Source organism: Leptonotus elevatus, chromosome 17, assembly GCF_054856555.1.
Source record: "Leptonotus elevatus isolate MCC_2025b chromosome 17, RoL_Lele_1.0, whole genome shotgun sequence".
NCBI classification, from domain to species: domain Eukaryota; kingdom Metazoa; phylum Chordata; class Actinopteri; order Syngnathiformes; family Syngnathidae; genus Leptonotus; species Leptonotus elevatus.
In genome coordinates, this window is record NC_141255.1 from 15,922,362 (window position 1) to 15,940,385 (window position 18,024).

General features: G+C 38.0%; 1 protein-coding gene across 4 annotated transcripts in view; it reads left to right on the plus strand.

Moving 5' to 3' along the window:
- cald1a (caldesmon 1a) overlaps positions 1-17,145 on the plus strand; it is a 65,653-nt gene extending 48,508 nt beyond the window's left edge. For 3 of the 4 annotated variants that reach the window (XM_086059647.1, XM_086059649.1, XM_086059648.1), the window contains 10 exons: positions 2,067-2,215; positions 3,852-4,134; positions 6,489-6,626; positions 9,070-9,113; positions 9,264-9,339; positions 10,487-10,627; positions 10,691-10,789; positions 13,732-13,800; positions 15,675-15,711; positions 15,807-17,145. In XM_086059647.1, the coding sequence (XP_085915773.1) occupies positions 2,067-2,215; positions 3,852-4,134; positions 6,489-6,626; positions 9,070-9,113; positions 9,264-9,339; positions 10,487-10,627; positions 10,691-10,789; positions 13,732-13,800; positions 15,675-15,711; positions 15,807-15,820 (1,050 nt within the window). In that variant the 3' untranslated portion in view covers positions 15,821-17,145. Of the gene's footprint in view, positions 1-2,066; positions 2,216-3,851; positions 4,135-6,488; positions 6,627-9,069; positions 9,114-9,263; positions 9,340-10,486; positions 10,628-10,690; positions 10,790-13,731; positions 13,801-13,905; positions 13,959-15,674; positions 15,712-15,806 lie in introns of all 4 variants that reach the window. The other variant, XR_015090529.1, reaches the window with a different exon arrangement.
- Positions 17,146-18,024: the final 879 nt, after the last annotated feature.

An 18,024-nucleotide genomic window follows, 5' to 3' on the forward strand; every position in this document is an offset into this window, starting at 1 on the left:
AGAAAACAGTATCAGATTATATCGGTCTACATCCAAAATCTATGATACTAGCACTCATATACAAGCAGTCAATTCCATACTCCACTCCTGTTCTTAGTGTCTGGATTTAACATGAGTATAATTTGTTGACTGTTTTTTTTGTATGTTTATATATTCAAGTGCAGTACATTCTCATGTCTGAGGTGGAATTTAAGTTACCCAAATATTTGGAATAAGGGGGTCATATTTTCTCATACTACTTACTGTTGCTGACCAAAAGTCAGCATGAATAGTATCACTTGATCAAGTTGAATAAAAGCATGTATCATTCATACCAATATCGGATTGGTATCGGACAGTACTCTCGGATGCAATATTGTCATCATATCAGAAGTGAAAAAGTTGTTGTCAAGCTCACTATTAAAGTTTTTGGGCTGGTTCTTTAACTTCTTCCTTGTTTTAATTGATTGTACATTACAAAAAAAAATACAACCTCAAACCGGTTACATTTCATTTTTGGCAATACTCCAGCATGAATAAGTCATGCTAGCATTGCAGCTGCCTTAGCATGCTCATTAGTGAGCTGGGGGTGTTATTTGTGGGCAGTGATGTGAAGTGAGACAACGTTCAAATCTTGCTAGCAACTTGAAGATGACATAATCCTGCGGCCTCTTGCTCCACCAGATGATATGAACGTAAGCCCCGCGATAAACGGGGGTTCACTGTATTTTTGTTGAACGCTGGAACCACATGCCGAAATTAGCCAGATGCCTCGCGTCGTCACCGTGTGGTCTGCAACACTGAAAAGTGAGCCTGTGTGTTGTGAATTGCGGCTGCGGCCATGCAGCCACAGTCTAAGGTTAATGCTTTGCTTCACAGAGTGGACACTTTTTTTTTTTTTTTTGCATGTCTTCCTCTCCAGCGAGCTCTATTACATTACAATGACTTTTTCTCCAAATACTCTCATTTGCCACATGATGTATGTGTGAACTAAATGGTAGTTCGTGTTTGTTTACCTTAAATAGCAATCGCTAGCCCGCTAATACTAAGCGCAATTGCTAACCATTTAGCATTGGCTAATTTTGTTGGTGTTTAATAATGCTGAGGCATAAAAAATATTAAATAATTAGTAGTTATATCAACTAAATTCAATTTATGTAGATCATGTATGTGTAAACTAAATGGTGGTTAGTGTTTGCCTTAAATGGTAATCACTAGCGCGCTAATGCTAATCGCAATTGCTAACCGTTTAGCATTGGCTAATTTTGTTGGTGTTTAATGGTGCTCATGCACAGAAGATAATAAATAATGAGTAGTTTCTCCACTCAATTCAACTCATGTTTTACCTTAATAGTAGGGCTGGACAATAAATCGAAGTAATTTTGAAAATCGAATCATTGAAAATTTGCTAAATTGTGAAATTTAATTTTGTCTTCTGGATTATTAAAAACTGTTGTTCTTATGTTCGGTTACATCCAGATGTTATTGTGTTATGTTTACAATAGCTACCAACTACTTAAATGTGGCATTTAAACACAAACAAATCTTAAGTTTATGTTAAAACTGATTTAAAATCATTGCATTATTGTTGTCTGAACATTTTGCACAGGAAACATTTTTGAATAAATGAAACCTTTAAATAAATGTTTGTTGGGTTTATTAGATTAAAATGGATTCAAATCCTTAAGGATTTTATTTTTTGGTCATATCACCCAGCCCTACTTAGTGAATTAACAAAAAAAAGAACGAATGATTATCGCCAGGGAAAGCGGGGGGTGGATTTTTTTAATGGAATAATCGATAAACGTTTTCAATTTTAAAAAGATTTGATGGCGCCAGTCCTAGCCCAAGCCACCAGCAAGGCGTAGCTACCTTAATTTAGCTCAGCACCAACACCTTCCTAGATAATGGCCTTCTGCACACAGCCAAATGATGTTGCTAATATTACATCTGCACTCAACACCTGCAAGTGCTCTGGAGCTTCCAGCATGTATTGTGATGATGTTATGTTTCACTTTATTACCTGTAAGTGTCCTCTAATACTTTGACCTCACCTACTGGGTGCCTGTTTGTGTGTGCGGGTGCAGCTGTGTGAAAGAAGCCAGAGCAGGGAGGAGCAGAGGAAGCAGAATGGAGGTCTGCATGATGATGAGGAGGAGGAGGATGAAGAGCAGGAGGAACAGGAGGAGGAGGAGGCCACTCCAAAACAGTACTCGAGCCCCGAGAGGATGCTCAGGTATGTGATTGAGTAAATTTAGTGTTCGTGGAGAAAAGAAAAATACTACAATGTTAAGAAATTCGAATGGCCCTAACAACAAACAAGCAATGCAAAAAATGTTTGGGTAGCTTATTATCAAACACGTGCCTGTTTTTTTTTGTTTTTTTCAATACACACAAAACAACTTTTTATTTAATGAATATTCTTCAACATTAAACTTAAATTAAATTCAATATTAAAGACGGACATATTTTACACAGCTTATAATTTTTTATGTATATAGTTTGTTATAAGACTACAAAATTATTTGATTTGATTTTACATTTTCAAGTTGTTGTTGTTGCTGGTTTTTTTTGGGGGGGGAGCATTTTTTACATTCTCTTTTTGGTGCACCTGTATTACGCCCTAAAATTAAGATAAATTGGTAAAATAAAATTATATATATATATATATATATATATACACAGATGTTCGATAACACTTTTTTCCATACTGATACCAGTACAAATACTCAACTCTAGAGTAGTCACCGATACCAAGTACCGAGACCACTAGTACTTTTAATACAAAAAAAAAGAATAATATACCCACTCCTTCCAAAAAAAATGAATAATATATCCCAAAGTATATTTTTTCTTCTTAAAATAACATGAAATTAAAGGCAAATTTCTATTCTTCTAATTTCACATTCCTAGTTCCTAATCGTAAAACGACCATAAGAGAGAGACTGATGCTGGTATCGATCACTGTTGCGAGAACTAGTGATGGGAAAATGAAGCTTCATGAAGCACTTGTAATATTTTTTGACTCCTCTAGATGCCACTCTTGGTTGAAAGTTGCAGTGGAAATGTAATCAATTTCCTTTGCACTAGCCTTTATATTAAAACCAAGAGCACCATCTAGGGGAGTCAAAAAATATCACAAGTGCTTCATGAAGCTTAATTTTCCCATCACTAGCGAGAACCGATTCCTTGAAATAAGCCCAATATCTATGCCTGGCATCGATACTCGCCCATCCCTAACAAAAGCCCAATATGGGTTAAAAAATAAATACAAATAAAATAACCCATATTGATATTATAAATAAACCATTTGGGATTATTTTCAACCCTGCATTTCTAAGAGCATAATATACGTCTTGTTTTGTTTGAAATCCACCATGGCACGCAACCAAATACGGCTCCCGATTAAATATGCAGAACATGTAAGTGGCCCCAGTGCACGGAAAAACAACGGTGATCTTAAATGCAGTGAGAAATTGGGATGGTGAAAATTAGATTCAGTCTATGATTAATGCGCCTCATATCAGTTGTGAGAAAGGTCAGACCACCTGATGGCTAAAACCACTGTTACCTTCCAAAATAAAACAAAAACAAGATGCTTGCATGCTACAAAAGCTCTTTAATCAGATTATTTTTTTTGCTTTTCAAGAATGCAAGTGTTGCTTCGGGCATCAACAAAATAATCCGTTTCTAAGCAAAGAAGTTGTTGAGAAAAGCTGCTTTTGGTCACCGAGCCTCGAGCGTGAAAGCTGAGATGTGCAGTCACGTTATCTCGAAAGGTGTTTGCTGCCCTTGTTTTGTGCGCACCTGCTGTTGAATTGTCAAACCCGCGTTGAAATATTCAGATTGTATCCGCCGTCCCACCTCCGCAGTCGAGGCAGCGTGCGCTCCCCCGAGACGTTGGCCGACGAGGGGCGGGACGACGACGACGACGCCGCCGCCATCCGTCTGGAGGCCGAGCGCAAGCTGGAGGAGCTGAAGCGCCGCCGCGAAGACGCCGAGAGCGAGGAGTTTGAGCGCATGCGGCAGAAGCAGCAGGAGGCCGAGGCCCAGCTGGAGGAGTTGAAGAGGAAGCGGGAGGAGAGGAGGAAGGTGCTGGAGGAGGAGGAGATGCAGAGGAAGCAGGAGGAGGCGGAGAGGAAAGCCAAAGAGGATGTAAGACATGCACAGCACACATTTGTCACGTTACGTGGACATTTGTAGACAAGCTGGTCAGTTACCATGGTGACAGAAGAGCGCTGCCCTTATTTGGACAAGTGCTTTTTTTGCTCCACTTTTATGGAGTGCCTCAATATTAACTCATTCACTCGCAGCCATTTTTACTCAAGTTTTACTGGATTTTAACTGATTTTGCACGGCCCACAGAATATTGTGTTCTATTGCTATTAAAAACATGGAACCTACCAAAAGAAAGGTTAGAGTTTTTATTTCATCAGGGAAAAAATGATATTTCTATCTGCTTCCATTTTACAGCAATTTGCATTAGAATATAAATAAGTTTCATCATTATTCACGAGTCTGTTTAAAACACTGGCAAAAAGAGCTTTTTGCAAAAGGACCCTGGTTGATCTCGTATACTCTGCTGCCACCTGCTGGCCGTTTTTTCTAATAACTACCGTTGATTTAAGCATTCTCTTCAGTTCAGAGGCTGCATCAAAGCCTTCTGTATGCTCTAGCATAAAAACATATAAATGCGTTTTTGGGACCATAGCCATGTTTAAAACAGAACGTTTTTATACGTGTTTGGGAGCAAATGAGTTCATATTTGACATTAACTGGTATTTGCCACTTCCATAATCAGGAATGCCGGCCATCCATTCATGCATTTGCTCTCTAACTCACTCACTACAGTAACTTTTAAAAACAAAATCCCAATTTGTTAACATCCTTGATTGTTTTTCCATTCTTTTACAGCCCATGCGTTATTTACTGAACAATTAAGGTCATTATGGAAAATTTACTACTAGTACTAGTGAATGTTTTATGAGAAGCAGTGATTGGATTCGGCAAATTTAACAAAGTAACGCTAGCCACTTTGCTCATTCACCACCTCATCCGCTTGTAGCCAAATATGGTGACCAAGTCAAGTTACAGCGTTACAATAACGTGTTGTCACTTTACTATGCAGGTGCACTTAATGTGAACTTGAACTGCAGTTAATGATTTATTTATTTTTTGGGATGTTTGCCATCAATTAACATTTCTTTTTGCTGGCCTTTTAATGCAATGTTGTTGTTCACTTCCACCATCAGTCTCCCACTCACACAACTCGACTGTCGGTCTTGGCTGCATATATGCTGGCTATTTTTTCCCTTCTTCCTCCAACCCCCTATCCTCTTAGTCTTGTGTCGTGTTAATGAGGCTTTTTGATTTGTAATTAAAAGAGGGCCCGAGGATAGAGGGAGTCTAATTAAGCAAGACGAGGCGGCTTTTGAGACGGGCGACGTGCCACCAAGCGCCATCCTTTCTATATTTCTATACAAAATGGTCCATACGTTAATAGTTTGAAAGGGCAGTTCAGTCGCTTTACAGTCAACCGCCGTTCATCGCAGTGTTCCAGACTCTGCTCCCTTCAACACATTCCAAGTTACTACAACGCACTTTAGAAAGTACTTTGTCAAGCTTGCTGTTTATTTGACCCGTTGAAGTTTACTGTAAAACTGACACACACAAAAGACAGGTAAAGACGATACACTTCCAAATCAAAATGTTGAACCAAACCAAACCAAATAATTTTGTCTCATGGTGGCAGTAAACTCAACTCTACACACTTAACAGTAAACAACAGAAAAGAGACTTCAAGCAACTCCCAGCTAAAAGCCATCAAGCTAAACAAAAAACACAGAACTATAGTACACCTAGTTTATTTCAAACAGCCAAAGAGCTGTCGAAAAAAGCCCTGCTAGCTTAATGCTAACGCAAATTAGCATCTATGTTGCTATGCATTTAACCTTTTAACTCATTCACTTCCATTGATGGCTATAGACGTCAAAAATTCATTTGAACTATTTCTATTAGTTTAACATTTTTTTCTACTTTTGTTAACAAGAATATTTTTTATTGTACATTTAGAACAGATATAAAATTTGTGAGATTACTAGTAAAGTCATGGGATTAATTACGATGAAAATTTTTAATCGCCTGACGCCCCGAATTTTTTATTATTTTTAAGTCTCGTCAGGCAATTAAAATTTTTAATTGTAATTAATCGCATACTTCAATAGTTAACTCACGATTAATCACACATTTTAGATCTGTTCTAAATGTACAATAAAATTGTTTTTTTTTAGGTTTTCATACTCTTGTTAACAAAAAGTGGAAATAAATGTTAAACTAATAGAAATAGTTCAAATGAATTTTTGACGTCTATAGCCGTCAATGGCAGTGAATGAGTTAAGCAACAGATTGGGAAAACAAAACATGGAGACACACAATATAACATTACAGTCTGAGACATTATTATGAAATTAGGACTGTACAGTACACTTTTGCTTGTGTGTGTTGTTCAGGAGGAGAAGAGGAAGATGAAGGAGGATATTGAGAGGAGGAGGGCCGAGGCGGCCGACAAGAGGCAAAAGGTGGAGGACCCGATGGACGGCGAAGAAAAACCCTTCAAGTGCGTCAGCCCTCGCGGCTCCTCTCTCAAGGTCAGTTGGGTTCCCGCCTGTGTCAATCCGTATGCACACGCCACATCACTCATGTTTTGTTTTATTTTTTTCTTATTGGACGCCCCAGACGCAGCTTTACTTTGTCATCATGTTCACTGTACGTACAGCGGAGTGTGTTTGGTGTGTCAAAACACTTAAAATGTCCGTACATGGCTCAATAAGATACATTTTCTGAGAGCAGAATATACCATATTGCATATATAATTTCATGTTTGAGTTTATTCGGAGTGTTGGTAGAAGTTAACTAAAAATAGCTAACTTGTGATGGGACACTATAACTAACATTGATTTAATCTCAGCATGCTACAAATATATATTTAGTTAAAAAAATAAGATGGTGTTCAAAGAAAAAAATGCTGTCAAATACCTAAAACCTTTTGAGCTGAAATATTAGTACCGTGATACTTTTGCTCACGGTTATCATACCATCAACATCTAATATGAGAAAGAAAAATCATAAGCTCTTCCACTAGCTGTCATTAGAAAGAAATATCCAGCTGTTGCTGTCGCGTCTATGCTAATTTCCGAGAGCCCATCTATGGCGTTTTACATCATATTAGCATTAAGCTAACAGACTTCCGTCTCCGATTTGATGGAACCTTTTTTTAAAAATATATATCATGTTTAATTCTGTCAGTTTTACAGTATTCTTCATCTGGGAGTGACAAATAAATCTTGAAGCAATTTTGAGAAAAGAACATCTTTGAATCCTTGAAATATCAACTTTAAATGAAATAAAATAAAACAATAAGAAAATGTAACAAGAATAGAATTATCAAAAATAATAGCAACTGAAAAAACATTAAGAACAAATACTGACTGACTGTTCCTGTGCGTTGTGGCCACTTGGGGGCAGTGTGGTGCCATGTATCCATGGTGTACACACTTGAAGTGAGTACAGAAGAAAGTTGCAATTGAATTCTATTAAAATAACTAGTTTTTCACACGTTGGGAAGAATGTGTGCCTTTGCGTAGTCTTATCTCACCCGTGGGTATGTATTCCCACAACATTTGTGTGTGGATATTCGTTATTTGAAGGAAAAAAAACACCCAAAGTCGATGCTAACTTCCTGTCAGCATTTGAATGGGATCCTTCCTTCGCTTTTAGTATTAGTGCTAGGCTAGCGATGTTTTAAAAACGAAGCATGTTTTGTATTTCAATATACAGTGGATGTAATTCTTAAAGTAGTGTGCTCAGTTTTACAGTTAACTCCTACTACGGTGTCGTTAAACAGCTTATAGGACTGTTTTTATTTAACTATAGGCTACATAATTATTTTTTGTGATACATATTATTCATATATGTGCTGCTGGTAACGCTGTGAATTTCTTCACTGTGGGATAAATAAAGGTGTATCTTATCTTATTTTAGGGACAACAGAATAACCAGAATAACATACGCTACACACTTGCTAGCTGCTAATGCTACGCAAGCAAAATGGTGCATTCAGGGTACTTTCACAGTGTCGGAAATTTTGGTTTTCTTCGATAACGTTTTAGGGGGAAATAATCGGCCATTTGACCCAATTGACCGATGTTTGAAGGCACTAATCTCGTGCTTCCATAACATCAATGCCAGCCGTTTCATAAGCCAATAAACCATCAAATTTAGGGATGGGCGAAGGTATCAAACATCCTGAATCGAACTGATTTTAAAAGTGTTGTTTTTAAGTACAATTTCATCCTGTACATTGTTTCTGTGTGGCCACTATAAAGAATATGTATCGCTATCTGCCGTCAGCTCCCAGAGGAGTAAAACACAGTCCCGGGAGCGTTAGTCCACATTATCAGCCTTTAAACAGCACAAGGCTGGCTGGCTGACGTGCTCCATGTGCGGCAGATAACGCGCAGCCGCGCATTGTGGGGCCACGAGGAGCGCCCGACTGCGAGGATGCAGGAACGCGATTAGGGTTAACGGGATTACTCCAACGTCATTCGCATGGCCGCAGCTGTTGAAAATGCGCCGGAGAATGGGGAATTTCCTGTCGGGGAGTATTTTGGGAACTCCCACATTCGTTGGTCGCCCATTGTGAGCCAAAGAAGAGAACAAATTTGTGTTATTTGAATGATAGATGACAAACAGTAAGATTCCCACAGGCAGCAATCGAGAAATGCTTGCAGTGTTTTTTCTCTGTGTGTATGTTTGTCTGGTGTGTCATGGCATTGGCGTACTCTGTGGGAACAATCAGTTGCGTTGTGCACTGCAGGTCAGCAGACTGCACTTAGAAAAAGGAGGATGTGTGTTGAAAGGTCATTAGTTCGATATGTAAAGATATTTATGGGCAAACACGTGACTGATTCCTGATGTCTTCTCCATAAAAAAAGTTTTGAGAATGGGAATCTCTCACACAAAATGCGTTGTTATTGTGTAAAACATTACTCAAATATTCATTGGTGGCGTTTTTTCTGTGTTTTTTCACAGATCGGAGAGCGCGCCGAGTTTCTCAACAAGTCAGCACAGAAAAGGTAAAGCGAATAACACACCTCCGATCAATCAACAAGCTTTTATTTGAGCTTGTAAACCCAGCGCTGCTATTTGGCCAGAGAGGAATGTAAATGCTCGCTGGTGGCAAGGTGTCAAATGTTCAAATAAGTTATTATTTTCCACTACAACAGCACAGTGAAGGCGTCCCCATCTCCTATGGTGTCCAAGATCGACAACAGGCTGGAGCAGTACACCTCAGCCGTTCAGGTAAGATTTTTTCCCTCATACCAAATACATCAAATACTCGATAATGACGTTATGTCTTTGAATTTGAATGAACATGTAGAGATTGCACAGATAATTTTTCAAATTTGTTGAAACTTTTTAGAAGAATCCAATCTAAGGTTGTCAAGATTTTGTGAGTTTTTTTCTATATATTAGGGATAGACCAGGCCGATTATTGGCGCCGATATCGGGCAATTTAACGAATATCGGTATTGGCCTTTTTTCAAAATCTGACAGCCGATAAAAGGTGAACGTCAAACCATTTTAATTTCAGGGAACTATTTATTTAAATTTTCAGTTAACTTCATAAGAGATGCTGCTGACCTTGGGAACCTTCTGAACATTTTGTTTGTGTTCGACATTCAAACCGAAATGTGTTTCCAGTTTCCATTTAATTTATTAAGATGTACTGATAACCATCGGAGCTCCCTGAATTTTTTTTCCAGAAATTTTAAATGAAGTATATTGTCTAAGATAAAAACTAAAAAAAACTTATACATTTTTTGAAAAGTCGGGAAAATTGTTAAATAAGCATGAATGCTTTAAGACATAAAAATCGGGAAGAGCATTAGGGCCAGTGAAGAGAGAAAAAAAAGTTTGCCAGGATTCTCACTTTATTCTCAGAATAGAATAAAGTCAGAATAGATTCAAGTCATAATTCAGATTTAGTCAGAATTCTGAGAATAAAGTCAGAATCTTGCCAACCTTATTTTTTTTCTCTTCACTGGCCCTAATTTCTTCCGTAAAGTCAAGATTGGCATTTGTATATCCCCCCAAAAAAATCTGCTTCAAAATATCAGTATCAGCCCTGAAAAAAACATATCGGTCTATCTCTCCTATATATGCTGCCAGGATTATGATTTTGTGTTTTATCCCTCCAAAAATGTGTAGCTTGGTTCCACTTTTTGATTCCATCCTAGTGTTGACGGTGCATTCCATGACCTGACCTGACATATCCCACCTGTCCTCCACCCCAGCCCGCGATTCAGCGACTCCCTCAATTGACATTCATTTTTGGCCCCGCTTAACATATTTTGCCGTTGCTTTGCGAAGCGGTGCACTTTGAAGGCGGGAATTTGTCACGGCTGCCGGCACACCGTATTAATCCCCGCCGACTTTGTCCCTGCAGCGGGAGAACAAGGAATCGCGAATCCCTCGCTCGGGAGCCGTGGATATCCCGCCGGTGACCGACAGCATACGGAACATCAAGAGCATGTGGGAGAAAGGCAGCGTGTTCAGCTCGCCGGGAAGCAGCGGCAGCACCTTCAAGGTAACGGAGGCGGATTGGCGTTTTCGGCGCCGTGTCATCACCTTTCCGCCTCTGTCCAAACAGGAAGCCACTGTGATCAAGCCGGGCGTGGCGGGCCGCATCAACGACTGGCTGAATAAAGCCCCCGAGAGTGGCAGGGCGTCGTCGGGAGCGAGGCCAACGGTATGTCGTTTCCATGGTAACGCCTGTCAGAACCCTAAATGGGCGTTTTTCTTCATAGCGCAGCAATTCAATCTGTCAACCTGCAGGTGCCACAAAACTCATTGTTTTTGGTTTTAAAAAAAAAATTGAAAAATAAGAAATCAGATCATCCTTTTATTTAAGTATACACTTTTGTAAAATGCCGTATTATTATTTTGCTGAGTTTAATGACATCCATTATGTGTTCATGCTTATAGAGCTGCATGTGAAGGTCAAATTATTAGGCACGCCTTGCCAATAAAAACTTGCGTGTTCTTTTGGTGACATCTGCTGGCTGCTGTGAAAATAGCATGCAGCAGATTCAAATTGCCTTCACAAGTCATTAGTAAATAAAGCCCACTCAGAAACACACCTGCACAGAACATTGTTAAATGGATACTTGACTCACTGAGCCATTTTCAGCAGTAAAAGGTGAATTCTTTAATTTTCATTTTAATTATTTTTCCAGAATGAATTTGATAACTTCATTATTTTTCATGTGCAATTAATATCTTAAAATAATAATTTTTCCACTTGCTGTCGACTGAAGATGACGTCACCTGTGCTGAGGAAGTAGGTAACGACCAATTATGGCTCAGTTTGCTGACCAAACCCAGAAAACAGGTGAGCCATGATTGGTCGTTGCCAGAGGTGGGTAGTAACGAGCTACATTTACTCCGTTACATTTACTTGAGTAACTTTTTGAAAAAAAATTACTTCTAAGAGTAGTTTTACCACACAATACTTTTTACTAAGTGCTCCGCTTGACAGACTGTGTGGGAGCATTTCTGTGCTCTGTGTCATCGCTTATATACAGGAAATGTGGCCCCAGTTGAAGACTGGCAGGCATGACGAGAAACCGAAAGAATCAACTAAAAGATGACGTATTGGTGCTTTCGCTTTAAGAAAGTGCCACCTAAGTTGCGTCACAATTTGTGAATGAATCGCTACTGAGACTGTGACTATCGCGTGAAGTGGCACTAAAAAGAGTTCTATGTGAAGTTTGAGTAAACAAACAGTCACGCGTTTGTTTGACTCGGGCAGAAGAGAGCAGTTGTGCGCATGAGCCAACTTTGCAAAGCATTGTGGGTTATGTAGTTGATTAATTCAATAGCGAATATTGTGCATCAAATTTGTTGTAATAAAAAATAGATGTTATTTGAAATCAAATGAAACAACATAGACCATACATTTCAACAATAAATAACAAAATGTATACAGTGCATGTAATTGTATAATAATACATGTAATATTAGCATATCGTTGTGATATTATTTTTATGACCTGTGTCTTATGTTTAATAAACAAAGACAAACACGAGCCATAACAATGTGTGTGTCCTGCTGAGCCTTTCCGGAGGGCTAAAATAAAAATGTTCAAACACTTGGGCTAACGTGTCTGCTTGCACTGTTGTTGTTTTTTTCATTTGATAATTTGAAGAAGCCAACATTTGCACATAATTGCATGTTTTTGTCTGTCTGATGACATTGTTTTTAAAATTAAATCAGACTTTATGTTCAAGCAGTTACTCAGTACTTGAGTATTCTTTTCACCGAATACTTTTTTACTTGTACTTGAGTGATTTTTTTGATGATTACTTTTTACTTTTACTTGAGTAATATTATTTTGAAGTAACGCTACTCTTACTTGAGTACAATTTTTAGCTACTCTACCCACCTCTGGTCGTTGCCTACTTCCTCAGCACAGGTGATGTCATCTTCAATCAACAGCAAGTGGAAAAAAAAATATTTTATGTGTAAAAATGAGTTTTTAAAGATATTCATAGTAAATTAAAAATAATTATACCAAATTCATTAGAGACAAAATATTTACTTTTTACTGCTGGAAATGGCTCAATGAGTCCAGTATCCCTTTAACTCATTCACTGCCATTGACAGCAATAGACGTCAAAAATGTATTTGAACTATTTCTATTAGTAAAAATGTTTTCCATTTTTGTTAACTGTCATGTTTGGGTTCTGTGTTTCCTTGTGTGTGTCCGTTGGTCTTGTTAAGTGTAATCCTGCCCTTCCTCGTGTCAACCAATCAGTGCCCTCAGCCATTTGTGTCTTGCCCCAAGTGTGTCTTGTTGTGTCGTTAGTGTGTGTATTTAGTCTCCTGTCTCCCCTCTGTCTGCGTCGATTCATTGTCGTTTGCCAGTTTTTGTCTTGTTGTCCTCCCCGCGTTTTGTTTTCACTTGCCATTTGGAGTTCGCTTTTGTTTTGTATAATTAAATTCCTTTTTTTTTTTTTTTTACATTACCTATGCGTCCTTGCCCTGCTTCCCTGCGTTTGGGTTCTCCACCAAACTTTACCCACCGTGACATTAACAAGAATATGAAAGCCTAGAATTTTTTGGGGTACATTTAGAACAGATATAAAATTTGTGATTAATCGTGAGTTAACTAGTAAAGTCATGCGATTAATTACGATTACAAATTTTAATCAGCTGATGCCCCTAATTTGTAATATTTTATTTATTTAAAAAAAAAAATTAAAAGATTATTAAAAATTAGGGGTGTCAGGCGGTTAATTTTTTTTATTGTAATTAATCGCATGACTGCACTAGTTAACTCACGATTAATCACAAATTTTATATCTGTTATACAATACAAAAAAATTCTCGGTATTCATAAGTGGGAAAAATGTTAAACTAATCGAAATAGTTTAAATTAATTTTTGACGTCTATAGCCGTCGATGGCAGTGAATGAGTTAAAGGGGAAGTCAACCCCCCCAAAAAATTTTGACAATGAAATGTACTGTGTTGCCCAACTAGTCTAAATGTGGTATTCTGGTTGATGTTGTATTATTGGAATAGGAGTTATGAAGCAAAACCTTCCCTCCTCTTGTCTTCCCAAAGCCAAGCGATGAGTAGTGAGCAATTGACGGAGTGCTGTGCAGCTTTGACATGTGCTTCTTTTCCAGGACCTGAAGCCCGTGGATGTCACCAACAAGAGGAGTTTATGGGAAAACAAAGGTTCCTCTCCAGCCAAGGTACGAGAAATGTCCCAACCGCAACAGCTCCTTTTCATGCGCAGTCATATCCATCCTTTCGTTTTCTCTTCCTTAAGTGAATTTTGTTTGTTTTTCTCCTAAAAGAACTCTCATAGCTAGTTGATACGTTCATTACAATCTGGAGAAAGCCTGCAGAGGTAAAAACTAAAACTAAACTTCTTTTTTTTTTAATTAACAAAAAATGTCTTGCACTTTACTGCCACGCTATCACCTGTTTGCTCTTTTATTTATTTTTTTATCTTCACCAGTTGGGCAGAGTTACTTCTTATTGGTTGACTTTAAAGTAGGGATGTAACCATATCCAAACATCACAACAGGATATTATCACGATATTGTGGTATATAAAAATATAAAATATTGTGTTTTTGTAATTTTTTTTTAAAGAGCTCATACTAAAAAACACACACAATACTGTGCTTTTGTACATAACAGCATAAACCACCTACAATCTCTAATTAAACACTTAAAACTCATTCAAACCCAAATTAAAACTCATTCAAACCCAAAAACGTATAAATATGTTTTTAATACCATTCACTCCCAAAAGAACATGCATACATTTTTAATGTGTGGGTTTTTTTTGTGCTAGAGCATACAGAAGGCTTTGATGCAGCCTCTGACCTGAAGAGTTCGCTTAAAGCATCGGTAGTTATTACAAAAAAAGACAAGAAGGTATCAGCAGAGTATAAGAGATCAGCCAGGGCCATGTTGCAAAAAGCTTTGTTCCCCAGTGTTTTTAACAGGTTTGTGAATAATAATGAAGCTTAGCTATATTCTAAAAAAAAAAAACAAATACAAATGTACTTTTTTTCCTGACGAAAGAAGAGACTAATCTTTCTTTTGGTAGGTTCCATGGTTTTAGAGCAATATTCTGTGGGCCTTGCAAAATCAGTCAAAATCCAGTAAAACGGCTGGGAGAAAAGGGGGTTGCTTCAGTGAAAATGGCTGCCACTGAATGAGTTAATATTGAGGCACTTGCTAATGCATGCACATTGAGTTCCTCGACATATTGACTCGCTTTACAAGGATATTACGTCCTTCCCTTTCATCTGACTATTACCGTGAATTTTAAACATAAAAGGGCCAAAACATGTCTTATGAAAAATTAAAATGCACTAAAAAACCTAGCCACCAGAGGGTGCTAAAACTGCACAAATGGAAATCAACCGGATTTGCTGCTTTTAATATTGTGACATGACGGCGACGATATTGTGGCAGTTTTCATATCACCATATTGTTGTTATCGTACTTTAAAGTGTGTTGGCAAAATTACAATTAAATATGTGTAATCCAATATAACATTGCGACAGCTAATCTATAATGAATGACCCTCATGAAGATTTTCTTAAGATGTTAACCCATTAGCATAACTCGTTTACGCCCCACAAAACCAACAAGATGCCAGCTGAATGTAAATTGTATCTCATAAAAAATTAAATTATAAAGTACAGTCTATATCATTTAGATTGTCGACTGTGAGCTTTTTTCCACCCACCCACCGATTGGCTGTTTCACACGTTGGCCTTTTCGCTTCCAGGAAGCACAAATCTGCTCCACTTGCACTCCGCTTTCGCTTTTTTTATTGCCTTAATGGAGCCATTCTTTACGACATCTGCTTCCAATGGGGGCAATTTGCACTCCTGCACTTTCATCACCTCGTGTTTGCAAACATGTCAGCTGACATGGGTCTAATGTCCGCACGCTCACACTGTGCTTGTACTGTTTCAAAATGAATGCCCCTCCCACCCCGCGTACACGTTTGAGTTACATTTCCTTCCTTCCTTGGTTCACTTGCCGATATTTTGGAGGGGACGCCTGCCCATATGATAATTGCTTGTGTTTGTGTGTGACAGGCGGCAGGAAGAGGCGAGACCAAATCAGTCACCAACGGTGAGTAGCATTAACATTTTCTTAAATGCCATGCATGCTATTTTTCAAAATGCTTTTCTTTTTCATCATAACCAGGTCTTTGTTCTGTCCTTCAGGTATGGGCTACTAATGTCCACAAGGAGCCTTTTAAAGCCAGGGCCACGACAATCCAAGACTTTGGCTTGAAGACCAAAAAAAAAAAAAAATGATTTTGATTTTGACACAAGAAGAGGCAAAAACAAAAAAGCTTAGTACACAAACATCACTGTTTTTTTGTTTTGCTTTGTTTTGACGGTGGCCAATTGGTGCCTTTGCACGTTTCTATTTGCTTTCTAAAAGAAACCAAATGCTGTGAAAATTGGATATTATGACTGAAATCTCCAAAAGTAATTGCAGTGGAGTTGAAAGAGTAGATTAATGACAAGTTTTGCCGGGGTGACATCCTTCAACCCTTCATGAAATTCCATCCATCTCTTTTCTAATTTATATTTAAAGCAAAAGCTTCACATATAATTATTTTTATTCCAACCACTTCCAGATAGAAATATAAGCACTTGTAGAATTTAGCTCAAGTCACATTTATTATGTCTTACAATAGCACAGCAATGGTCTGGGTAAATGTATGTTAACACATATATGGTCATCATACAGTATCTTATCTAACGTCCTTATACTCACCACAAAAACGATTTTTTTTGCTTTTTTTGTGTTTGTTGGATTCATGAACATTCCGCCAACAGGCAGTGTCGACTATACAAAAGGCCATTATGACTTTTTATTCTCTTATTTATGTTTGTTTTTATAGCTTCAGACATTCCTCTTTAAAGCAGGTGCACGTGATGCCTTCAAATTTTTATATATATATAAATGGTAGGAAAAAGGCAAAGCCGCCATTTTACCTTTGATTTTAAAACTACAAATGTTATTGCTTTTATGCACGCACGCTCAAGTAGAAATCAGGGTGCCTCCGCCAGGCTTAGGACGAGCCGCTGTGTACTTTGATCAGGCCTTATGATTGCAATGAGAAGCTAAACGAGCGCTGAGGCAGCGTACACGAACGCCTCACAGGAAAGAAGGAAGAGTTTACGTGAAGATTTTTTAATGAGGATTTCTCAGTCTTAAAATTGATTTCTGTTCCTGCTTCAACGTCAGACAATCACATTCCACGGCCTCTGAAAAGAGCAGGAGAGGCTCGACCAAAACATTTTCTATTTTATGAATGTGTTTCAATGCATTTTTTGTTTTGTTTTTTACCTTTTGTTCATGTTTCTTTATTATTTCCATGTTTAACCAGAAACTTTGTGTAAGCGATGCAACACAACACACATTGTCATATTGTTAGTCTCTGTGAAGAACATTCCCAATGTCATGCACGCTTCCAAGTGGATGCATGTTTTCAAAGCATTGTACCACTGACGCAACAACGGAATAAAGGCATTGAGATTTGACAGATTACGTTTGGTTCAGTCATTTGAATGTCATTGAAATCTGGGCATACGTTACTTTTAAAACAAGTGTTCTGGATTACTGGTGGTGGGCAGTCTGGATACAAATATTTTTTATTTTATATATTTTATACCCACGTACAATACAAATGGCATAAATGCATCAAGGGCTGAATGGTTTATTGACGCCAGTAATAGGGGGGAGGGGGTCTTTTTTATTGAAATACTGTTAAGGGTATACTGGTAATTGTAGTACAGTACAGATACATATTGACGCCTTAAAATCATGGCCTAAATTTGATATTTCAGGAAACAAAAAAATTAGCATTTTGCATTATGAGATGATTTAGGCAAAAAAATATTTTGGCCAAAAAAAAGCAAACTGGCAGTTATTTTAAGAGGGTGACGATATAGCAAAGCATTACGTGATTGAACACAACAAAATCTAATAATGGTGTTTAATTTCAGAAATAATTTGGCAAAAAAAACTTCGGCAATTATTTTAAGAGAGTGACGATATAGCAAAGCATTACGTGACTGATCACAACAAAATCAAATAATGGTGTTTAATTTCAAAATTATTATTCCCAAACGGACACTTGCAACTCTAATGTCCCCTGGCGGACTCCGTACAACTCAGACTTGCAAAAAAACAAACAAATAAAAACACGAGTTTAAATGGCAATAAAGCTTTTGGCCACCAGAGGGGGCAGTGTGCACAGAAAGCCCAGCCTCACGAGATGAACCATTTTGTGGAGGTGGAATCTTACGCGCAGATGCAGCTTCAGCCTACAATACAATTTACAGTCCACTAACGTCAAATTATGCCCCTTCTAACTGAAGAAACGCAATTTCAATTTACAGTGGGTTGTGTCCTGCAAGAATGCAG